At 40.8% G+C, this 24,203-nt stretch overlaps 1 protein-coding gene across 1 annotated transcript in view; it reads left to right on the top strand.

Annotated features, from left to right (window-relative positions):
- The window catches only part of LOC140197022 (uncharacterized), a 389,174-nt gene that overhangs the window by 38,008 nt on the left and 326,963 nt on the right, over positions 1-24,203 (top strand). The window contains exons 3-5 of the mRNA XM_072256957.1: positions 3,775-3,848; positions 4,613-4,681; positions 13,635-13,749. Coding sequence (XP_072113058.1) covers positions 3,775-3,848; positions 4,613-4,681; positions 13,635-13,749 — 258 coding nt within the window. The remainder of the gene's footprint in view (positions 1-3,774; positions 3,849-4,612; positions 4,682-13,634; positions 13,750-24,203) is intronic.

Here is a 24,203-nt window from a genome sequence, read left to right as displayed (position 1 = left end):
GAACTACTTCATCCAACTGTTGTGTGAAGGTATTCTACAACATTGGATCTGATTCTGTGTGAAATGGCAGATGGAAAGGAAATGACAGAAAAATGCTGATAATCTGTGAGCTACTTGTTCAGAGATCCTGGTTGTTCAGCATCTGACTTGCTGAGTTTTCTTTCATCTGCTCCCTTTAAGCTCATTTGGTTCATTGAAAAAAATTATAATCCTACTGTGTGATATCTTTTATTTCAAAAAAAGAATTATAAGTTTGCCAGCAGTGAATTATTGAAGGTGCCAGACTAGTATAGTTTTAATGTATAATAAAGCCTTTTGCAAATCTAAGTAAATTACTGCTAATGTTCATTTGTCCTTCGTAAAACTTTTTCTGTAAGTTTCAGCCTAATGAGTGGTTTACTCTCTGACTTCCAAAAACCTGTATGATATAACTAGTAGGTTTTTCAGTCAATTAGCATTTTTACAAATTACCAAGATATGGCTCAGGAAAAGTAAATTATAATTTTATTGGTAATGCCTTACCTGCTGAAAGGGTCTATAAACTGTGAAGCCACAGAGTGAAACCAATTGCCTCAATTATGTCTTCTGTAACAAGAATGTGAAAGAGTGGCTGTTTTGCATAGGAATCTTTTGGGGCAGGTTTCATAGTCCATATCTTACTAGTACAGTTCCCATCAATATTAGACTTGGAAAATAATGAGTTTCCTTTTAAGAATTGAAGCATCTTTCAAGGATGTCTCTGCTTCAGATTATGTGAGTGCAGGCAACAAAATAAAAAAACTGTGCTTCCATGTTATTTCTGTCATGCACAGAGGAGCAGATTGAAATTGTAGAAGTTTTGTCTTGGGGAAAATAGGTTTTGCTGTTGCACTTTCTGAAAATGTTGCAGTCCAGGCTAGATAAGTGTTCTTCACAAGTAGAGGCAAAATGGGCTGGGTTCTACAGCAGCAGTCAAACATCTCCCAGAGTACCATTTGGGCATCAGAGAAAGAATCTACCCAATGTGCCATCTCTCCAAAGGTCATAGCAAGATGCTTTCAGTCCAAATAAAAAGCTTTTTAGAACTATATTTGTAAGTCACTTGAGAAATAATGTTCACTTTTTATTTTAACTACCATCTATGCTCGAAGAAAATGCTTGAAACTTATAGAAATTCAGGGTGAGAGTGGGTCAAGCATTTATAAATCATCTTAAATGGGAAGAGTACTTACTGTATAGTTGGGTGGGGGGCTGATACGAGACAAGGGAGGGAGAGCCCGCTTTGAAGATGCATGTTAGATTCTGATGAAACAAAATAATTGCTTGATAATATAGTCAGTGCATACTTGGCAGATTTGTAATGAGGTGAATATACTGGTTTACAGTGAGGATTGTTTTGGAAAATCGTCTAGTACTTGAGAAGACTACAGGATGGTCAGTTGAATCCTTCCATTTCTGTCCTCATCCAAGCCCCCCCATTCTCCCTTCTTCCTTTCGCAATAGCCTCATACACCTCACATCCTACTCTTCACAATTTCCTTCACCCCAGAGACTTTTTCTCCCCCCTCCAGTCCTAAAGAATATTCTCAAGGTTGTGGCCACTTGGCACTGGTTTCACCACCTGACCTCTAATTGGCTGCTAACTTTGGACCAGAGGTAGGGATCAAAGAAAAACATAATGAGGTCATGCTAAATTCACCTGAGTCCCTAGGTCAGGTGGAGCTATTCTCTCTCACCTTCCCCACTACAATGCTGGTCCCACTTTGCATGACTAATTATTGAGATACTTATCCATTAGAGATTGCATGTTCCTTTTTATATTTATTTGTGATGTTTGTTTAGTAAATTTGTAGGTGACACAAATTGGTGGAGTTGTTGAAGATGAAAGTTCTCAAAAGAAATCAGCTAGATATTAGGGTGGAGAAATGGCAGATGGAGTTTCTTTTTCTCTAGTTCCAATATTTTTTAATGGAGTTACATCTTGGCGAATATTTTGGGACAAAATACAGGAGGACAGTATCCAATAAAGTCAAGACCCTTTGGAGCATTAATATACAGAAGATGCCAGTCCGTGGTTCAGTAAAAGTGGTAATACAAGTGAATGGGGCTGGTAGAGAAGGCATATGACGTACTTGTCTTCATTGCTTGGGGCATTGAGGGTAAAACTTGGGAAATCATGTTCTAGTTGTTCTAAAAAAAATAAAACAACTTTAGATTAGGCCATAAATGGAGTGTTGTGTTTAGCTCTGGTTGCTGTACAGTAGGAAGGAAGTGGAGGCTTTGGAGAGAGTACGGAAGATGTTCACAAGGATGTTGCCTGAAATCAGAATCAGGTTTATTATCAATGAGCTATGTTGTGAAATTTGTTTGTGGCAGCAGTATAGTACAATACATAAATTACAGTAGGTTACAAAAAGAAATATGGGGATTGCCCACCTTGTCAGACAATGACAGGAAACCTGTGTGGGGAGATTTTTAAAGAGGAAGAGCCATTACACTGGGGCATTTCCACTCTTCCAACCTCAGACATCCAGGTCAGGTGGTATGAACAAGTATCACAAACTGGGATCTTCAGTGATTACAGTAGATGACTATGACATCTTTCATGCCGTGTCATGTTGTTCGCTGTCCACGGAGTGTTGCTGCACCACCTTCCTAGCCACTGGGCCTCACTGTAGATCTCATCTGCCCAGACAGCCGGAGCTGAGTTCACATGCCTGGACAGGCATGACTCTATCTCACCGGGGTATGAAGCCGCCGGCTACCCTCACCTGGTTCAGCCTACCTGTCGAAGCGGTGTACCAATGTATGGTCGCTGTTGCATGCAAACAGCTACTTGGAGCTGCAGTTGAAGGCTGAGTGTCTGGTGAGGACCGAAGGTGAGTGACGTGCCTTGGAATGGACATGACAGGCCTCTTCACCAGATGTGCTTCCCCTCCCTGAACACCACATACACCCCTGTAAGAAATACAAACATAAATAGGAAAGGTACGTCACATCCGGAGTTTCTCCGGTTAGCGCGCGATTTCCCTCCACGCCTCTCTGACATAGTGGGGAACCGCGTACGAGGAAAGTTACAGCAGTGGTTTGCCATTGCCTTCTGCTGGGTCAGTTTCCAAAGAGATCACCAGCTCGTAACACAGCACGGATGGAAAGTGTGCAGGGGAGTCGGCTGGATTTAAACTCAGGACCTTTCGTCCCGAAGTCTGACGCTGATGCCACTACACCACCAGCTGGGTCAAATAAATAGTCCAAAAGATGTCAAAATAATGAGGATGTGTTCATGAAGCATTGTTAACTCTGATGGTGAAAGGAAAGAAGCTGTTCCTAAAACACTGAGTGTGCATCTTCAGGATAGGAGAATATTAGTTGCAGGGAGAGAGTGGACAAACTTGATTGCTTTCTCTGGAGGGATGGAAGTTGAGAGAAGACATGATAGAAGTATATAAAATGATGCGAAGCATAGTGTAGATAGGATGGGTAGTCAAAGAGTTTTTTTCCCATGAGGGAACTATCAAATACTGCAGGTCATTAGTTTAGGATGAGGAGGGAAAGTTAAAAAGTGATCTGCAAGGTAAGTTTTTTTTTCACACAGTTCTCTGACGCTGTAGGGGCACGGCAGGGTTGGTGATGGAAGCAAATACAAGAGCAAAATTTAAGAGGCATTTCGATAGATGAGTAGAGGGGTGCAAACCATGTGGGAGATTTTAATTTTATATCATGATTGTAACAGACCTGGTGGGCTGAAATGCCATTTTTGTTCTGTACTTCTCCATGTTCTATGTTCTGTTATAGGATTGCCTGGTAAAGTGGCACATGCAGGACTGCAACCTTTTTTGGTCTCATTCATAACTGGATTTTTTATGCAGGTAGGTAATCCAGGAAGATGTACTGCAAATAACTGACATTGAAATTATAGAGGTTAATGGATCTTAACCTAAATATTATTCATCGCCAAAGGAAGTAACATTTTTTCGTCACGTCAGTGGTAACTGATAATGTTGCTGTTAATATTTTTCATTTAAGTTTTGAACTAAGCCATGCTAATAAAATTAACTTGAATGAGTTTAACTGAAACATAGTTAAGAGAATTGAATGTAACTGGCATAAGCTCCATTCTAAAAATTTCCAAGTTACAAATCTGGTTATTAATTTTACTGTTAATGGTGATAACTACAATGGATCGGTTTTTGGAGTTGGAGTAGGAAAGTCAAATTCTCCCTCACGTCCAGGTCCAGTCTTTTATTTCACCACCAAAGTCATCAAGGCTTTAATATCTGCCCCAATCTTTGATAACCAGCTACATCATCTCCACCCACAAACTACTGCACTGTTCCTGACAATTAGCCCTGCCAGACTGACTCTTCCTCCCTGAATCCAGCCTCGCTTGTTCAGGGGCTTTGGAGCTGCCTTTAGCCTTTTGAGCTTCTGAGTGATCCACTCATTTTTAAAAAATTGCTTTGTAGATTGCTTATCAAGGTATTCATTTGAGATACTTATTTCTAGTGCATCTGGTGTAGAGGTTAAAATGAATTAGTAGCGTGGGAACTTCAACATGTTGGATTCTATCCTTACTTTATCCTAGTTGAAAATATCTGATTGACCAGACCTGTTCAACAATTTTATTTTACAGGTGTTGTTGATTTATCTTTTCGTTGACCTGTTGCAACGATGTCATTCGGCTCAGTTAGAGGCTGTGAAGGTAAGCAAGTGTTCTCTGACTTACACCATGCTTTCCATTAGAAAGTGTTCGCTAAATGAAATATGTTTAAATATTCCAGTACTATAACTGCTTTTATATCTAGGAAACTACACTACAACTGGAAATTCTGATAAGAAATTTGCATATTTCTACATAGGCTGGATAAACTTTTTTGAGGGAAAAAACCTTCATTATTAAAGTATACTTTTTGGACTAAAAGTTGATTTGCTGTTATTATTCAGATTCATTGCTGTGTATTCAGATCTTGAGCAGTTAATATTTAGATTTTAGCATCAATTTCATTTTCTTTAATTTCCTGAGTAAACATAGGCAATATATGTTTATACTGCACCTGCTGTCAGGAATTGTACTGCATGTATTTCCTTTTAGAGAAGCTAAGTTTCATAGTTCAGATATTACTGAAAATTCACACTAACTTTGTGATTAATATTTTGATCTGAACTTTATAACTTAATCACGTCTTAAAGAAATGGATATGTAAATAATGTTGCAACATTCAAGGAGAACAACACATGCAACCTAATGTGCACGATTGATTAAACCAGACAGGCACAGTAGTCAGCCAGGCTGTTGCCACAGCAACAGCGGCTGAGCTATTTTGTGTAGCAGAAAGGTAAAACTTTCAGTGTAAAATTCACATTGCTATATTTGGTACTGAGCCAGTAAGAATCAACATCGATGACTTGATGATTTTTATCAACAGTATTGTCCTCTTGGGAAGTTCATGTGCACACAACTCTTCCTTATGATAACAAATCCCCAGTAGCAATCTTACGTAACAATATTAAATTCTAAATTCTAAAGTTCCATTAATGTGTTGAGTTTTCTCTTATTGACAGATGGCTAGTTCAAATAAGACCAAGAAGATAAATGAGGAGGTGCATCTTATGACACTCAATTTTTTTTTAAGAACTTATTCTTTCCGGGAGGCTATATCACACAGGCAGTCTTTTCAGTTCAGAATTCTGTCAGTATTTGCTTTTGTTGGCTGATGCTAATATTAAGTGCTTGTTTAAAAGGGTGTAAGAAAGGCACTCAAAGTTCAACATAGTGCACCCAACAAATAAATTGTACTGCGTTCAATCCATGAAATAAGCAAAAATAGATGGCCTGTTAAAATAGTTTATTCTACAGATGCTTCGTTTGAAAAGAGCCCCTTCTGGACTCACTGCTTCGAGATCTTAAAAAAAGCTATAATTTTATAAGCCATGGATTTCATGGTGCAGGAAGCAGATGCAAAACGCCACCTAACGTCACATTTAGAACACCAGCTAATGCTATGAAAGGCCAGTGCAGCATTGGATTGTGTGCCTCATTTAGATGTGTTTGGTATATGAGACATTATAGATCATTAAGATAAGTTAAATAGCAATACCCACCTTGAAGAGGGGTGCACCGTAGGTGCTATTTCATGTGTGATTTTCCACCATTGGGCTGTAGGAACTCAGAGGAGGTTAATCTGGAGTGAATATTGGCTTGCGATTTTAGAGAGTTCTGAGATAAGCTGTGAGACACTAGTGTGTTAACACTGGCCAACATGCCAAGTAATGCAGCCTGAATGTAGTGGTAACGGTAAGAATGAATAAGAATGAGCATCTCTGGACACATAGGGATGGTCGATACTTTGGGGTGAAACTCTGTATCAGGACTGAGAGTGTAGACAGAAAGGAAGATTGGGTGTGGGTGGGATCTCAAGGGTGTGGGTTACCTGCAGATGGAAAATTAAGTGTTCAAAACTGTAGGTTATAAACTGTGCAGGTGGAACTTGAAATGTTGTTTTAGCTTTTGTTTGTTGCACCATGTCAGTGGAGAAGGCAGAAGATAGACAGGTTGGTGCCAGAATGGAAAGAGGTTTGAATTTTCAAATGTGAGGTAACCTACTCTTATTGTGTTGCTTTTACATTCCTACTAGTCCACCCTGTTTCTCTTTCCCTCTATTTATCCCCTACATCATCCCTACCCCTCTCCACAGCCTCCAACCCATTACCAAAACTCATTACCCTACCCTCCTGGTTTCATCTACCAAACACTCACATACCTATCTTTATCTACCTGGATTTCTTCCCTTTGGTACAATTTTCCATCTCCTGTCTCCTTTCCCCAGCTGGCTCCATCTGCCCAACGCCTCCCTCCCACATCCAGTTGTCAATCTAGTTTCACCTATCATCCACTAGCCTCTGACTTCTTCTCCCTCACACTTCTGTATATAGGCAGTGCCCAGAATACATTAGAGTTCTGTTCCCCAGAACTGTCTGTAAACTGATAATGACTGGCTAAGGTGGAAAAGATGGACATTTGAGAACTGATGTAGCACAATGTTGCCACAGTACCACACTGTGCTTGGATTTGCATATTCTACTGACTGGTGACTTGCTGTCCGCCTTGGAAGCCCATGGTTTTATAAATATTCTGCTATCTTTATGCCAAAAAAGTGCATCTGTTTACTGTAATTTAACAGATTTTGTTCAAATCACATGTTGGAACTTGGAACCTGCATCATAAACTTTAAGGATCATGGTGATCTTAACAGCTGCAATAGGTGCATGTCCAGCTATTGGTAGTATACACAGTTGCAGCCTCCCTAGTGAAGCAGAACTACAGTACATGAGGTAATACAGGTCACTGATGATGACAGCTGGTTCATTTTGTTCAAGACTCAAGTAAGAGCTTCAGTATCTTGTCCTTCTTCAATTTCATATGCCAGCATTTGCTAGGGGAGTTGTCACATCCTTTTGCCAGTGGCATTGTCCCCTCTAACTGCAGACACTCCACTTCCAGGCAGAGTGAAGTTTGGAGTTTTATTTGAGCAGCCATCTCAGTCAAAACAACTTAAATAACATATTTCAAGCTGATGAGCCATCCAGAACTATAGTCATGTAGAAAAGCCTGTAATCTATAACATATTCCCCTTTACCATCAGGGACCCCCACCATCCAGCCAATACTCTCTTGTTGCCGCCATCAGGACGAAGGTACAGGAGCCTCAGGACTCACACCATCAGTTTCAGGAACAGCTATTACCCCTCAGCCATTACAGTCTTGAACCACAGGGGATCTCCTCATTCAACTTCACTTACCTCATCATTGAAATGTTCCCACAACCTATGCACTCACTTTCAGGACTCTTTCATGTTTTCAATACTCATTGCTTATTTTATTATTTACTATTCTTTCTTTCTTTCTTTTTGTATTTGAAGTTTGTTGTCTTTTGCGCGTTGGTTGAACACCCAAGTTGGCGTGGTCCTTCATTGATTCTATTATGGTTATTATTCTGTTATAGATTTATTGAGAATGCACGCAAGAAAATTAAGCTCAGGCTTGTATGTGGTGACATCTACATACTTTGATAATAAAATGTACTTTGAACTTTAAAGAGTGTTTAAAGCACAGTATGGATATGGTAGTGGAGAAGGCTTGCACACTTTATTGTCCGCCTGACACTGCCCATCTGTAAACACAAAATACCCTGCAGATGCTGGGGTAAAAGCAACACTCAAAACAGGCTGGAGGAACTCAGCAGGTCGGGCAGCATCTGTGGAAACGATCAGTCAACGTTTCGGGCCGGAATCCTTTGTCAGGACTGAAGAGGGAAGGGGCAGAGGCCCTACAAGGAAGGTGGGGGGAGGGTGGGAAGGAAAAGGCTGGTAGGTTCCAGGTGAAAAACTAGTAAGGAGAAAGATAAAGTGGTGGGGGAGGGGATGCAGGGAGGTGATAGGCAGGAGATGACGAAGGAATAGGGGAAAGCATAATGGGTAGTAGAAGGAGGCGGAACCATGAGGGAGGTGATAGGCAGCTGGGGGAGGGGGCAGAGTGAAACTGGGATGGGGGAAGGGAGGGGGAGGGAATTACCGGAAGTTGGAGAATTCAATGTTCATTTGTAGATATTTCTTTTCTCAGGCTTCCATAATCATATCTCTTTTGCAATTGGCTAATTTAACTTTGTTCACCAAGACTTGTAACAATTCTTAGGAATGTTTCAGATGTGATCGAGGCAGAGGAATGAAAGGTGGGGGAGTAGCATTGCTTGTTAGGGAAAATATTACAGCAGTGCTCAGGCAGGACAGATTAGAGGGCTTGTCTACTGAGTCCCTATGGGTGGAGCTGAGAAACAGGAAAGGTATGGGCACATTAGTGGGATTGTATTACAGACCACCCAATAGTCAACTAGACTTGGAAGAGCAAATCTGCAGAGAGATAGCAGGCAACTGCAGGAAACATAAAGTTGTGGTGGTAGGGGATTTTAATTTTCCATACATTGATTGGGACTCCCATACTGTTAGGGGTCTAGATGGTTTAGAGTTTGTAAAATGTGTTCAGGAAAGTTTTCTAAATCAATATATAGAGGGACCAACTAGAGGGGATGCAATATTGGATCTCCTGTTAGGAAACGAGTTAGGACAAGTGACGGAAGTCTGTGTAGGGGAGCACTTTGGTTCCAGTGATCATAACACCATTAGTTTCAATTTGATCATGGACAAGGATAGATCTGATCCTAGGGTTGAGGTTCTGAACTGGAAGAAGGCCAAATTTGAAGATATGAGAAAGGATCTAAAAAGCGTGGATTGGGACAGGTTGTTCTCTGGCAAAGATGTGATTGGTAGGTGGGAAGCCTTCAAAGGGGAAATTTTGAGAGTGCAGAGTTTGTATGTTCCTGTCAGGATTAAAGGCAAATTGAATAGGAATAAGGAACCTTGGTTCTCAAGGAATATTGCAACTCTGATAAAGAAGAAGAGGGAGTTGTATGACATGTATAGGAAACAGGGAGTGAATAAGGTGCTTGAGGAGTATAAGAAGTGCAAGAAAATACTTAAGAAAGTAATCAGGAGTGCTAAAAGAAGACATGAGGTTGCCTTGGCAGTCAAAGTGAAGGATAATCCAAAGAGCTTTTACAGGTATATTAAGAGCAAAAAGATTGTAAGGGATAAAATTGGTCCTCTTGAAGATCAGAGTGGTCGGCTATGTGCGGAACCGAAGGAAATGGGGGAGATCTTAAATAGGTTTTTTGCGTCTGTATTTACTAAGGAAACTAGCATGAAGTCTATGGAATTGAGGGAATCAAGTAGTGAGATCGTGGAAACTGTACAGATTGAAAAGGAGGAGGTGCTTGCTGTCTTGAGGAACATTAAAGTGGATAAATCCCCGGGACCTGACAGAGTGTTCCCTCGGACCTTGAGGGAGACTAGTGTTGAAATTGCAAGGGCCCTGGCAGAAATATTTAAAATGTCGCTGTCTACAGGTGAGGTGCCGGAGGATTGGAGAGTGGCTCATGTTGTTCCGTTGTTTAAAAAAGGATTGAAAAGTAATCCAGGAAATTATAGGCCGGTGAGTTTAATGTCGGTAGTAGGTAAGTTATTGGAGGGAGTACTAAGAGACAGAATCTACAAGCATTTGGATAGACAGGGACTTATTAGGGAGAGTCAACATGGCTTTGTGCGTGGTAGGTCATGTTTGACCAACTTATTGGAGTTTTTCGAGGAGGTTACCAGGAAAGTGGATGAAGAGAAGGCAGTGGATATTGTCTACATGGATTTCAGTAAGGCCTTTGACAAGGTCCCACATGAGAGGTTAGTTAGGAAAATTCAGTTGCTAGGTATACATGGAGAGGTGGTAAATTGGATTAGACATTGGCTCAATGGAAGAAGCCAAAGAGTGGTGGTAGAGAATTGCTTCTCTGAGTGGAGGCCTGTGACTAGTGGTGTGCCACAGGGATCAGTGCTGGGTCCATTGTTATTTGTCATCTATATCAATGATCTGGATGATAATGTGGTAAATTGGATCAGCAAATTTGCTGATGATACAAGGATTGGAGGTGTAGTAGACAGTGAGGAAGGTTTTCAGAGCCTGCAGAGGGACTTGGACCAGCTGGAAAAATGGGCTGAAAAATGGCAGATGGAGTTTAATACAGACAAGTGTGAGGTATTGCATGTTGGAAGGATAAACCAAGGTAGAACATACAGGGTTAATGGTAAGGAACTGAGGAGTGCAGTAGAACAGAGGGATCTGGGAATACAGATACAAAATTCCCTAGAAGTGGCATCACAAGTAGATAGGGTGGTAAAGAGAGCTTTTGGTACATTGGCCTTTATTAATCAAAGTATTGAGTATAAGAGCTGGAATGTTATGATGAGGTTGTATAAGGCATTGGTGAGGCCGAATCTGGAGTATTGTGTTCAGTTTTGGTCACCAAATTACAGGAAGGATATAAATAGGTTGAAAGAGTGCAGAGAAGGTTTACAAGGATGTTGCCAGGACTTGAGAAACTCAGTTACAGAGAAAGGTTGAATAGGTAGGACTTTATTCCCTGGAGCGTAGAAGAATGAGGGGAGATTTGATAAAGGTATATAAAATTATGATGGGTATAAATAGAGTGAATGCAAGCAGGCTTTTTCCACTGAGGCAAGGGGAGAAAAAAACCAGAGGACATGGGTTAAGGGTGAGGGGGGAAAAGTTTAAAGGGAACATTGGGGGGGCTTCTTCACACAGAGAGTGGTGGGAGTATGGAATGAACTGCCAGATGAGGTGGTAAATGCGGGTTCTTTATTAACATTTAAGAATAAATTGGACAGATACATGGATGGGAGGTGTATGGAGGGATATGGTCCGTGTGCAGGTCAGTGGGACTAGGCAGAAAATGGTTCGGCACAGGCAAGAAGGGCCAAAAGGCCTGTTTCTGTGCTGTAGTTTCTATGGTTTTTTTCTAATAGCTAGTCCCTGAGAGTCACTCAGGCAGTTGGCTTTATGATGAATATGTTCAATAGAATTGGCTGTCTTGTAGTGGATACATTCTGGAGTCTCCTCAGAAAGTAAGCATTTGATTGCATGTTGAGGTGTGTCTGATTAAAAATGAATTTAGCATTCCATTCCTGTTTGAATAAGAAATATAACGCTCAATATGTATAATTAAGTAGTGAAACCTAATTCTGCAAAAGTGAATTCCTGACTCTTCATTTTTGTCCTGTCCAGAAGAAATAGATCATATATCTGAATCTGTGACTCCTTCATACATCTGAACACAGTGGTATTATTTGTTTTATTGCCATCAGTTGTTTGGAGTGATGCCTAAGCATAAAAGGTTGGAGTGATTGTGAGCTATGTGAACAATGCAATGCATGTACTGTAATGTAGATGAAGTGTAATTGAATTTGCAGCAGGTATATTTCATTCAGGGTTTAATTTGTGCTGCTAGATTGTATAGATAATAGAACCATGTTCTTTATATTCTGAAGAGGGGGTATTTGTGACAAAGTGGCTATGTTATCTTTTGTGTTGACGAGCAACCTTTATTTATTTCTACTTCAAGTACAAAGACAGGAGGAATGAAACAAAAAATGTTTGAAAAATAATCAGCTTTCAAGTTATTACCTGAGGAGAGTGAGACAGAATTAATGTTTCAAGTGAAACAACATTAATGTAGAAAGGTTTTTTTTTGTTTTCAACTAAAGGTAGGAGATCCACAAACATATCCTCTCTAGAGATGAGAGGTGGGGCGAATTGCAACATCAGAACAAAGGGACAGACTTGGTGATTAAATGAATGGAGTTGGAGTCAGCCTCTTTATTCTTAGATCTTAGTAGTCCCACCAAGATGGATGCCTTTTAGTGAGATCACCTTTCACTTTTCTGAATTAGGAAGTGCAAATCCAGCCTGCTTAATTAATTCAGCAACAGTAAACTGAAGTTGTTTATAGATGAGTACAGACATCCCACCCTGCAAAAACTCATTTCAGGGAGGTAGCACCATCAATTTGCGGGAGACTTCCGGGAGAGGTGGGATGTCTGTGAGTAGGGTCATGGCAGATGGAATACAATGGTGAAACTATGAAGCCTCCACTTTGAAGTCCAGATGAACGGTGTCAACCTTAAGTGTTAGTTGTACACAGATGCTGTCTGACCTGCTGTGTCCTTTCAGCATTGTAATTGTTGCTTGGGAAGAAAAGGGAACTTTTTTAATGGATGGCTTGAAAGTGGATGTTTGGAGGCACTTGGGTGTTCTTGCACATGAATCATTGAAAGTAAACATGGAAGTACAGCAAGCTGGTGGTGTTTCTCCAAAAATGATTTGAGCATAATAGTAGCGAAGTGGTGCTCCAATTATATAGAGTGCTGGTGAGACCACATCTGGAAGGCTGTGCAAAAGTGTTGTTTCTTTCTCTTGTGATTGAGGGAATGTAGCAGAGGTTCATCAGATTGATTATCAAATTGATACATATTCAATATGCCTGAAATTAAGCAGACCCAGTACAATCAAAGGAATTACCTTCAATTTTTCTAAACTCGAGGCTTTCTCTAATTAAGAATGGTGATCCCACTAAAATGTACTGGGCTTGATGGGAAGGTGCATTTGATGCTTCACTAAGGATCACAATTCAGATTAAAGGAGTCAGCCATTCCAGGCAGAGATAAATTTGTCACCCAGAAGGGCTATGGGGGTGCACTTGCTGAGCACACCTTTGATGAATTTTTAGATATTAAGATAATTGTGGGATATGATATGAGAGCAAAAAGCTGGTGTTGAGGTAAAAGGTGAGCTGTGACATGATTTAGTGGTGAAGCAGGAACAAGTTTGAATGGCCTATGTAGCTTTAGCAGTGGTTGGCTCATGACCAAAATGATCAACACTGTGCTGCCTTTAATGTGTATCCCTGAACGAATGAATTGCCAGGTCAGCATGACTGTTCTCATTAGAAACTTTTGGAAAAGTTATTTAAGGATGTTTTGTTATTAAAACTTATTTATAAATTTGGAGGTGTTAAATATTTGCACCTTCAAATAGCTCCTCTGAATATATTTGTTTTACTGTCATATATAACTGATTTGAATTTGATTTTAGTGCATATTCTTTCAGGTTAATGCTGTAACTGTTTAAAAAGAAATTTGATATGGCTGGCAAGTTCTCAACATGCCTGTTTAATTAATATTTTTATCATTTTCTAGCATTTTATGGTGGAACGAATTCAAATGCAAGATGTTGGTGCTCAAGGTGCTGTGCCAAGTTGCATAGAAGAAGAAGAGGAGGAGGAGGAGGAGGAAGAAGAAACTGAGGATGCAGGTAGAGACTGTTGTTTCAAAATTGTATTGTTTCATGGGGATATGTAGGTACGGTGAGACATAACCAATATTAGGTGTGATGTCAAAATTATACTCGAGCATCTAAATTCAGAATCAAAGGTCTGTTTACAATTTTATATTGTAATTGGAATTTTTATGTTTTGGTCTATGTTTCTGAGCAACTTTATCTTTATTAAGCTACTGCCAGAATCACATTAAATAAATACATCAGTGGGCATTTGATTTTAAACTTCTCAGCAGGTGAGCAACCATAATACTGTAAATACAATTTGTACCGAAAAACAGATAAAACAGAAAATCTTGTAAATACTCAAGCTGTATTTGTGGAAAGGGAGAAGGTTAAAATTTCAGTTCAACTCCTCATCAGAACTCAACAAAGTTTAACTCCCAGATGAACTCAATGCCTTTTATGCTCACTTTGACTGTCAAAACATGAAAGCACCTTCATGAACTCGAACAGCCCCCAGTAACCTAATGATTTCTGTCTCTAAGACCAACGTGAGAGCATCCTTCAGGAGGGTGAACTCATGGAAAGAATACAACACAGACAGGGTACCTGGCCAAGTATGAAAGACCCGTGCTGATCGACTGGCTGGAGCATTTACTGATATCTTTAACCTCTCACGTCGGCAGTCTTAGGAACACACTTGCTTTAAGCAGGCTTCAATTATACTAGTGCCTAACATCAAGCACCTATTCACTACATCTTATAATAAACAACAATTAACAGGGTGGATCAATCATAATCACGTTTATTTTATTTGCTGCAAGGGAAGACCATCACTGCACAAGAGCTGGTGACAGCTTTGAAAAAAATCAGACAACATAATCACTCCTTTTTAAGTGTCAGATCAAGGTCAGCTTCATTCTGTTTGCCTGCTTAATTAGAGTACTAGGCATCCTTCCAGTAACGATATGTGGGTCTGCAGTTTATCAAGGACCCAGGCTCCATTGGTATAATTTTGCATGAACACTTTTAGCAAAGCAGTCTGGTACAATACAGGTTTCATTTTGTTACTAAAAGTAAAGGACATTTCCACATTACCTCCTTCTTGTCATTTCATGACACTACATTTTACCAAATGTACTAATTGAAATATACATTTAAACAGTATGTATATAAAGCAATGATGCAGTTTCAAAGCCCGACCCAAAATTCCCTTTTCATCTGTCCATTTCAACTAGGACCTATTCCTTACCTTAGTATCCTCTTCTTTCATATAAAAATCATAAAAGAAGAACAGTTATTATTATAAGACCGATAGTTATACCATAAAGCAGAACAGTTGCCCACCATCCTCCCAGCGTCCCATGACTACCATCCATTTCCCAGAGTGTAATAGTTGAAATACTGATCCTCATAATCTCTTTGGTACCTTCTTGGATATATTTTGCGAAGTGAGTTATATTTTCTGATTCGTCAGCTATGTAAGTAGAACAACACAAGTGCCCTCTTTTTCTGATAGAATAAAATCCGAAGTAATTTTGTTCTGTAATACTGCTGTAACAACTGCCACCAGTTCTGCTGACAACTTGGTTAATGCTTGTTGGGTTTGATCAAAGACATATGCAGTTTCACACTCTATTTTCTCCAAAGCTGGTGCCCTATTAATCAGTTCCTAGAGCAATCTTGCAGTCTCATATCCTGGAATGGCAATTCCGGAATCTCTTGGTCTCTGGTGCCACCGGACCAGAAGGTGGGGAGGTGGTGATGCCAAGTGTTGCATATGGGATGCTATGTAGGCAAGATAAGGAGCAGCCCTTCCAGGACTATGGCTGTCTCCACTTCCCCTCATACTCAGAGGGACGTGCCTAGCAGCCTGGGATAGGCCAGGTAACCACAGACTCAATAAGTGCTGTTTAGTGGATGGAGAGGACTGAGACTTGTCAGTTCTGTACATGTATCCTTACTGCTTCCCAGATAGGGGCCTTTGCTCTTCCAGTTGCAGTGACACATTACCTAATGCCAGCACTCCAGTTCCAGAATCAACTATTTGAATCCCACTCAATCACTGAAGAGACATCAGTGTTTAGAATCAAACCTTTGGCAGAATATTAACCAACAGGATGTTGTCACCTGCATGTTCTTGAATTAAGATTGGTGTCGTGTGTTTCTTGTTGACATACCTGCACCTGTATTTGCAGGTGCAATGCACAATGTCACCTTCAAAATTTAAAATGCTTTCAGTTACTCTTCATTAGGAGTCACAGGGTCATCTGAGCATTACTAGTCATTCAGCAGATTGTTGAGTGGTTGAGCGATAGCCAATTGATCTGCCACTGGCTCATCAACACAATAATTAGCAATAATTTAATCTGACGTAGCTGTCAATCTTTTTGTTTCATCACTGCTCTCACATGAGCTACTTGGGCTGCTGTAGAGTCTGTTATGTCCATGCTGTAATTCCTTGGAGTTCAGATGGTGTTGCTGTTACCGGAGTCATGTAATTCACTAAAGTTTGGATGGTGGTGGCTGTGGAGGGAGAATGTTCGATGTGATTTCTTGGGCAGAGCTTCAGAAGTAGGTGTTAGCCAGGGCAGAACACCAGCAGTACTACGACTAGCAGCACCACTAACTTGAAGTTGTAATGGCATTTTTCCATTTTGTTTTAGTTCAGCTTGAAACTTCACGTAATGCAACACATACAAAATCCTGGAGGAGCTCAGCAGGTCAGGCATGGTTTACAGAAATGAATAAATAGTTGACGTTTCATACTAAGACCCTTCTTCAGGACTGTGAAGCAAGGGAGAAGATGCCAGAATAAAAAGGTGGGGCGGGGTGGTGGTAGAAGGAAAGGAGACTAGCTAGAAGGTGATGGGTGAAACCTGGTGTGTGGGAAAGGTAAAAGGCTGGAGAAGAAGGAATCTGATAGGAGAGAAGAGTGGATCACAGGAGAAGGAGAAGGAGGAAGGGGCCCAGGGAGAAGTGATAAGTGGGTGAGAAGAGGTAAAAGGCTAGAATGGAGAACAGAAGGAGGGGAGGGGGAGGGAAAAATATTCAAACAATGCACATTGATTGAACTACAGTGTTCTTTCACTCGTTTGTTTCATGCAAAGATTTGCTGTTTAGACTTTTCACTGTCTCTATCACGCTGTTTTTGTAGTTTATCACGTTTGCCATTTCTTTCAATTACTGCAAGACTTTACTCGCCTCGTTAACTTTCAGTCGCTCATACATTTTACTGAACTTGTTTTTAATCGTACCATTCATCCTTTCTACTAAGCCTGCTGACTGGGGATGGTAGCTACAATGGAAATATCAGTCAATCTGTAAAGCCTTACAAACTACTTTTATTGCCTTCTCAGTGAAATGGGTACCGTCATTGTTAGACAGTTTCCAAAGAATTCTAAACCTCAGGATGATTTCTTTCAATAAACAGTCAGCTACTGTAACTGCAACATTCTTTCTACAAAGAAATGCTTCAACTCATCATGGAAAAAAACATCAATAATGAGCAAGGCATTTTTATATCCTTCACACGAAGGCAATTCTTCAAAATCTATCTGAGGGTGGTGTATAAGATCCTTACACCTTCATAAAACCATAAGCTATTGGAGCATAATTAGGCCATTTGGCCTATATAGTCTGATCTGCCATTTCATCATGTCTGACCCATTTCCCTCTCAGCCCCAATCTCCTGCCTTCTCCCTGTAACTCTTCATGCCCTGACGAATCAAGAATCTATCAACCTCTGCCTTAAATATAGCCAATGACTTGGCCTCCACAGCTGCCTGTGGCAACAAATTCCACAGATTCACTACTGGCTAAAGAGATTCCTCTTTATTTCCGTTCTAGGTGGATATTCCTCCATTCTGAGGTTGTGCCTTCTGATTCTGGACTACTCCACCATAGGAAACATCCCTTCCATATCCACTCTATCGAGACCTTTCAACATTCAATAGGATTCAATGATATAACTCCTCATTATTCTGAATTCCGGTGATTACAGGCTTAGTGCCATCAATTGGTCCTCATGTGGTAGCCCTTCATTCCCAGAATCATTCTCATGAACCTCCTCTGAACTCTCTCCAATGTCAGCATATCTTTTCTTAGATAAGGGGCCCAAAATTGCTCACACTCCTCCAAGTGAGGCCTTACCAGTACCTTTTAAAGTCTCAACATTACATCCTGGCTTTTATATTTTATTCCTCCTGAAATGAAGCTAACATCACACTTGTTCCTCACCACTGACTCAACCGACAAACTAACCCTTAGGGAATCCTGCATGAGGACTCGAAGACTTTTTGCACCTCGGATATTTAAATTTTCCGTCCATTTAGAAAATAGTCTGCTCTTTTATTACTTCTACCAAAATGCATGAACATACACTTCCTGACACTATTCCATCTGCCACTTCTTTGCCCATTCTCCTAATCTGTCTAAATGCTTCTGCAGCCTCCCATCTTGCTCAACACTACCTGCCCCACTATCTATCTTTGTATCATCTGCAAATTTGGCCATAAAATCATCAACTCCGTCACCCAAGTTGTTGACATATAACGTAAAAAGAAGCTGTCCCAACCCAGTCCCCTGAGGATCACCACTAGTCACCGGCAGCCAACCAGAAAAGGCTCCCTTTATTTCCTCTTTGCCTCCTGCCAATCAGCCAATTCTCTATCCATGCCAGTCTCCTTCCTGTAGTACCACGGGTTCTTGTTAAGCAGCCTCGTGTGGCACCTTGCCAAAGCATTCTGAAAAATCCAACTAAACAATGTCCACTGACTGTCCTTTATCTATCCTGCTCATTATTTCTTCAAAGAATTCCAAAACATTTGTCAGATAAGATTTTCCCTTAAGGAAACCATGCTGACTTTGGCCTACTTGATCATTTGCCTCCAAGTACCCCAAAACCACATTGTTAATAATTGACTCTGACATTTTCCTAACCATTGAGGTCAGACTAACTAGCTTTTAATTTCCATCTTTCTGTCTCCCTGCTTTAAAGAGTGAAGTGACATTTTCAATTTTTTAGTCTCTTGAACCATGCCACAATCTATTGATTCTTGCAAGATCATTACTTATGCCTCCACAATATCTTCAGCCACCTCTTTCAGAACCCCGGGGTGTGGACCATCTGGAACAGGTAATTTATCTACCTTCAGATCTTTCAGTTTCTAAGCACCTTTTCCCTAGTAATGGCAACTTTACTCCCTTCTGCCCCTTGATACATTCGAACTTATGACATACTGCTAGTGTCTTCCACTGATGCAAAATACTTACTCAGTTTTTCTGCCATTACCTTGTCCCCCATTGCTACCTCTCTAGCACCATTTTTCAGCAGTCCGATATCTACTCTTGCCTCTTTTATATTTTACTTTGGTATCTTCTTTAATATTATTCGCTCGTTTATCTTTGTATTCCATCTTTTTGACAATTTTAGTTGCCTTCTGTTGGTTTTTATAAGCTTTCCAATCCTTCAACTTTCACTAATTTTTGCTTTATAATATACTCTCTCTTTGGCTTTTATGTTGGCTTTTACTTCCATTGTCAGCCACGGTGTGCATCATGCCTTGAGAATACTAATACCTTTTTTGGATGTATCTATCCTGCGCCTTCGGAATGGTTCCCAGAAATTCCAGTCATTGCTCTCTGCCGCCATCTTTGCTAATGTTCCCTTCAGCTCAACTTCGGCCAGCTCCTCTCTCATGCCTCTCTAATTCCCTTTGCTCCAGTGTAATACAGGTTTCCCCCGCTGTTCGAAGGTTACAGCATTCTTATGAAACGGTTCGTAAGCCAAAATGTCGTAAAGCGAAGAAGCAATTACCATTTATTTATATGGAAAAAATTTGTGAGCGTTCTCAGACCCAAAAATAACCTACCAAATCATACCAAATAACACATAAAACCTAAAATAACAGTAACATAAAGTAAAAGCAGGAATGATATGATAAATACACAGCCTATATAAAGTAGAAATACTTTCCCACAATCATTGCCTGCACTGTTCTCCGTAGCGAAAATCTCGCGCAAGCGCCGTTGGCAGAAAATCTCACATAAGCGCTGTTGGCAAAAACACAGCGCAAGCGCTCTCCAGTAACCTTTAAGCTATGAAGCTGCCAAATCATACCAAATAACACGTAAAAATACACAGCCGATATAAAGTAGAAATAATGTATGTACAGTGTAGTATCACTTACCAGAATTGGTTCAGTGCCGAGCACACTGATGATGGTGTGTTAGACTGAGTCGTCGCAGGTTGGGTGGTGCAGTGGCCCCCACCCTCCAGGCCACCGACAGATACCGAACCGCGAAGCATGCAGGGGTACAGCGGTAGCTAGGAGGCATCCTGCACATCTTTAAGAAGAAAGTCAAAATAAACATGCTAATTAATTACGTGTCAGGTGGCACCCAATTAATTAGCATGTTTTTTTCAGCTTTTTTCTTAAAGATGTGCTGTGTGCCTCCCAGCTACCACTGCATTCTCCGCGAATCACGGGGTGGTGGGACACTGAGGTGTCATCTCGTCATCTGTTTCCATTAGAGCAGGCAGCTCATCTTCTCCTATGACTGCCTGCCTCGATGTCAAAGGTCGAGGTTCGTCGACTGCTGTGGCTGATGCAGAAGGCTTGCTTGACTGCTGAGCCTCGTGCATTTTTCTATCATGCAGTTCTTTGTAAGGACTCAAACCATCCTGCAAATATCCCCTAAACCTACATACCCTTTCAAAGTTGCTGGACGATGCTGAGGAAGTTCTATGAGTCTGATGGCCAGTGCTATCATGTTTGCTGTTGTGTGCTGGGGCAGCAGGCTGAGGGTAGCAGACACCAACAGAATCAACAAACTTATTTGTAAGGCTAGTGATGTTGTGCGGACGGAACTAGACTCTCTCAAGGTGGTGTCTGAAAAGAGGATGCTGTCTAAGTTGCATGCTATCTTGGTCAATGTCTTCCATCCACTACATAATGTACTGGGTGGGCACAGGAGTACATTCAGCCAGAGACTCATTCCTCCAAGATGCAGCACAGAGCATCATAGGAAGTCATTCCTGCCTGTGGCCATCAAACTTTACAACTCCTCCCTTGGAGGGTCAGACACCCTGTGCCAATAGGCTGGTCCTGGATTTATTTCATAATTTACTGGCATAATTTACATATTACTATTTAACTATTTATGGTTCTATTACTATTTATTATTTATGGTGCAACTGTAAAGAAAACCAATTTCCCCCTGGGATCAATAAAGTATGACTATGACTATGATTATGACTAAAATTAAAGTTGTACTTTATCATTGCAGTGAAAATCACACGCAGTTGCTTCACGTTCAGTTCCTGGACGACTTCACTTTCGGTCTGTTTGCTACTGTATTCAGTTTCAATTGTTATCCTTTCCCCTTCCAATTGCATCAGCTCTTCATCTATCAGTTCTTGGTCATGGGATGCCAAAACCTCTTCAACATCATGTTCGTCAGCTTCCACAAGCCAAACTCACTTAGTCCTCACTTTGTTCACCACGATCGAAACGCTTAATTATGCCTAGTTTTACGCTAAGTGTAACACTCTTACGAGCTCTTTTAGGCTTTTCCAATACCTTAGAACTCATCTTGCAAACGGCTGCTCACAAGCACGTGTTTAAGCAATGCCGGCAAGAATGCAGTTCCGAATCTGGGGGAGAGTGGCTGCTTGGGGCACGCATTGCCTTTTATTGTGCGCTGCTTTTTTTTGTAACAGTGAAAACACCTTCTGAAAGCGAAAACAGGGTACTAATGTAGGTCTTTTGCAACAGTGAGGTTTCGTAAAGCAAACGTTCGAAAAGCAGGGGACACCTGTACTAGTACATCTGAGTTTAGCTTATCTCTCTCAAGTTTCAGGGTGACTTCTATCATATTATGATCACTGACACCTAAGGGTTCCTTTACCTTAAGCTCTCTAATCAATTCTGGTTCATCGCACAACACCCAATCTAGAATAGCTGATCCCCTAGCACACTCAATCACAAGCTGCTCTTAAAAAGCCATCTTGTAGGCATTCCACAAATTTACCCTCTTAGGATCAAGCACCAGCCTGATTTTTAGATGTTTAGATGTTTAGATATTTAGATTCAACTTTATTGTCATTGTGCCGAGTACAGATACAAAGCCAATGAAATGCAGTTAGCATCTGACCTGAAATGCAAAGAATAGTGTTATTTCCCAATCTACCTGCATATTGACCTTTGACATGCCTTTTCTATCTCCTGTTGTAATTTGTAGCCCACATTTTTGCTATTGTTCGGAGGCTTGTATGCAACTCCCATCAGGGTTCTTATCACCCTTGCAGTTTCTTGGCCCCACCCATAAGGATTCTACACCCTTTTATCCTATGTCACCTCTTTCTAAGGATTTGATTTTATTTTTACCAACAGAGCCACCCCACCCCTTTGCCTACCTGCCTGTCCTTTCAATAGCATATGTATCCTTGGATGTTAAGCTCCTAGCTATAATTTTTTTTCCAGTCATGCCCACAACATCATACCTGCCAGTCTCAAACTTTGCTACATGTGCACCTACCTTATTCTGTATTGCATACATTCAAATGTAACACCTTCAGTCCTGTATTCACCCTTTTTGATTTTGTCTCCCTTTACATTGTAACTCATCCGTTGACTGAAATTTTACCTGATCATCAGCCTCTTCTTGCTAGCAATCTCAGCTGTTCGTAAACCAACTGTCTCAACCTCAGCCCTATCACTCCAGTTCCCATTTTCTTACCAAACTAGTTTACATCCTCCCAAACATCTGTAGTAAGACAGCCTGCAAGGATACTCACTTGTTTGCCTGGATTTTGTAAAATACATATCATACATTGTTCACAAACTTGATGTACAGCTTGTGATAAACCAGGGCATACCATGTTTGATTTGTATGATCTTTCAGTCCCCTCTTCAGCTCCTGTGGAAAGAGGGTACTGTGCCCTGTGGGGCACTGGATCATTTGGGCTCATGGTCACTTTATGTTGCTCAGCTGTGAGCATCTTACCTGTCTCATTTGGCTGGAAGGCCTAAAGTTGCGGTGTAACTTTAGAGAGTAAAAGTTCCACATTGGAACTGAACTACAACCCTCTACAACTTTCTGTTCAAAGGTTGCCTCTGCTTCTAATGTACTAAGGAGCAATAAGAGAAAGCCCTTACGTCATTCCACTAGCCACAGACTTCATCCGGTCATTTTCAGGATCTTCTGTTGTGACAGTCCTCTCAGACCCTTGACCATTGTCCAAGGTCCTTTGCCACCTTGTCTCTGGAAACCACTAAAGTTAAGTGGGATTCCCTATTCTCTTGATTGTGTATCGTCCACTGAACCTTGTGGTGAAGTCACACCATTGCCAAGTACTGGAATCACCCACATTTATTTCAGAAATGTAGAGAACAATTTCCTTACCGATTATAGCTGTGCAATTTCTGCTTCATAAACTGGCAATTTCCAAGACAAGTCATAATAAACCATACAGTGAAAATAACAATGCAGCTTACTAGATTGTAGGTCTAAACAGAATCTAGAGAAATCTCCAGAGGTTTTCAAGGCACTCTCATAAAAATGTTCCAGACTTCTTGATAAGTGGGTAGTGAGTAACTGCCACATACAAAATAGGTTGATTCCTACTGAAATAGCATAGTTCACAATGGCTCTCTGGTATACACACATTAAGTCCTTCAGGAATCCAGGTAATAGTTGCTTGTATTTTACAAAATAAATCTTTTCCATATAAGTTTACAGGCACAGGACCTGATGCTAACTTCCACTGGGTCTGATTTCGGGACATTAATAGGCATTAATTCTCTTTTTGAGAAGGACATAAGACCATTTGCAATAATAATAATTATTACTAAATACAGGTCCCATATCCTGGTTTTTTGGCAATCCTGAATATTATTCTATTTTCTGTATATATTGTTCATTGGACTCGCCAATACCTTGTTGCGTTTGGATAATCTTAGACCAGTTAGCTTTTTTAGGAAAGGCAGCATGTAATGCATTATATGTATTTTTATAAAAAAAATTATTTGGTACGGTGGCAGGTCCTGGCCTGGCACCATTACGGTGTTCTTGAAAGCCCTGAAATTTAAGCTCATGAATAAAAATTTCAATACCCGCATTAAGGTTTTATGACTTTTACCATTGTGTACCATTGAGGCTGTACCATTGAGAGCATACTCACCAACTGCATCTCAGTGTGGTATGGCAATTGTCCCGTATTGGACCGCAAAGCACTCCAGCGTGTGGTGAAAACTGCTCAGCAGATTATCGGCAACCAATTGCCCACCATTGAGAATATCCACCATAAACGCTGCCTGGGCAGGGCGAAAAGCATTATCAAGGATGCATCTCACCCTAACCATGGACTTTTTACTCTCCTCCCATCCAGTAGGCGCTACAGGAGCCTCTGCTCCCGCACCAGCAGGCACAGGAAGAGCTTCTTCCCTGAGGCTGTGACCCTGCTGAACCTCACCTCACAGCGC

Source organism: Mobula birostris, chromosome 4 (genome assembly GCF_030028105.1).
Source record: "Mobula birostris isolate sMobBir1 chromosome 4, sMobBir1.hap1, whole genome shotgun sequence".
Lineage (NCBI taxonomy): Eukaryota > Metazoa > Chordata > Chondrichthyes > Myliobatiformes > Myliobatidae > Mobula > Mobula birostris.
This window is presented reverse-complemented; position numbering and strand designations above follow the sequence as displayed.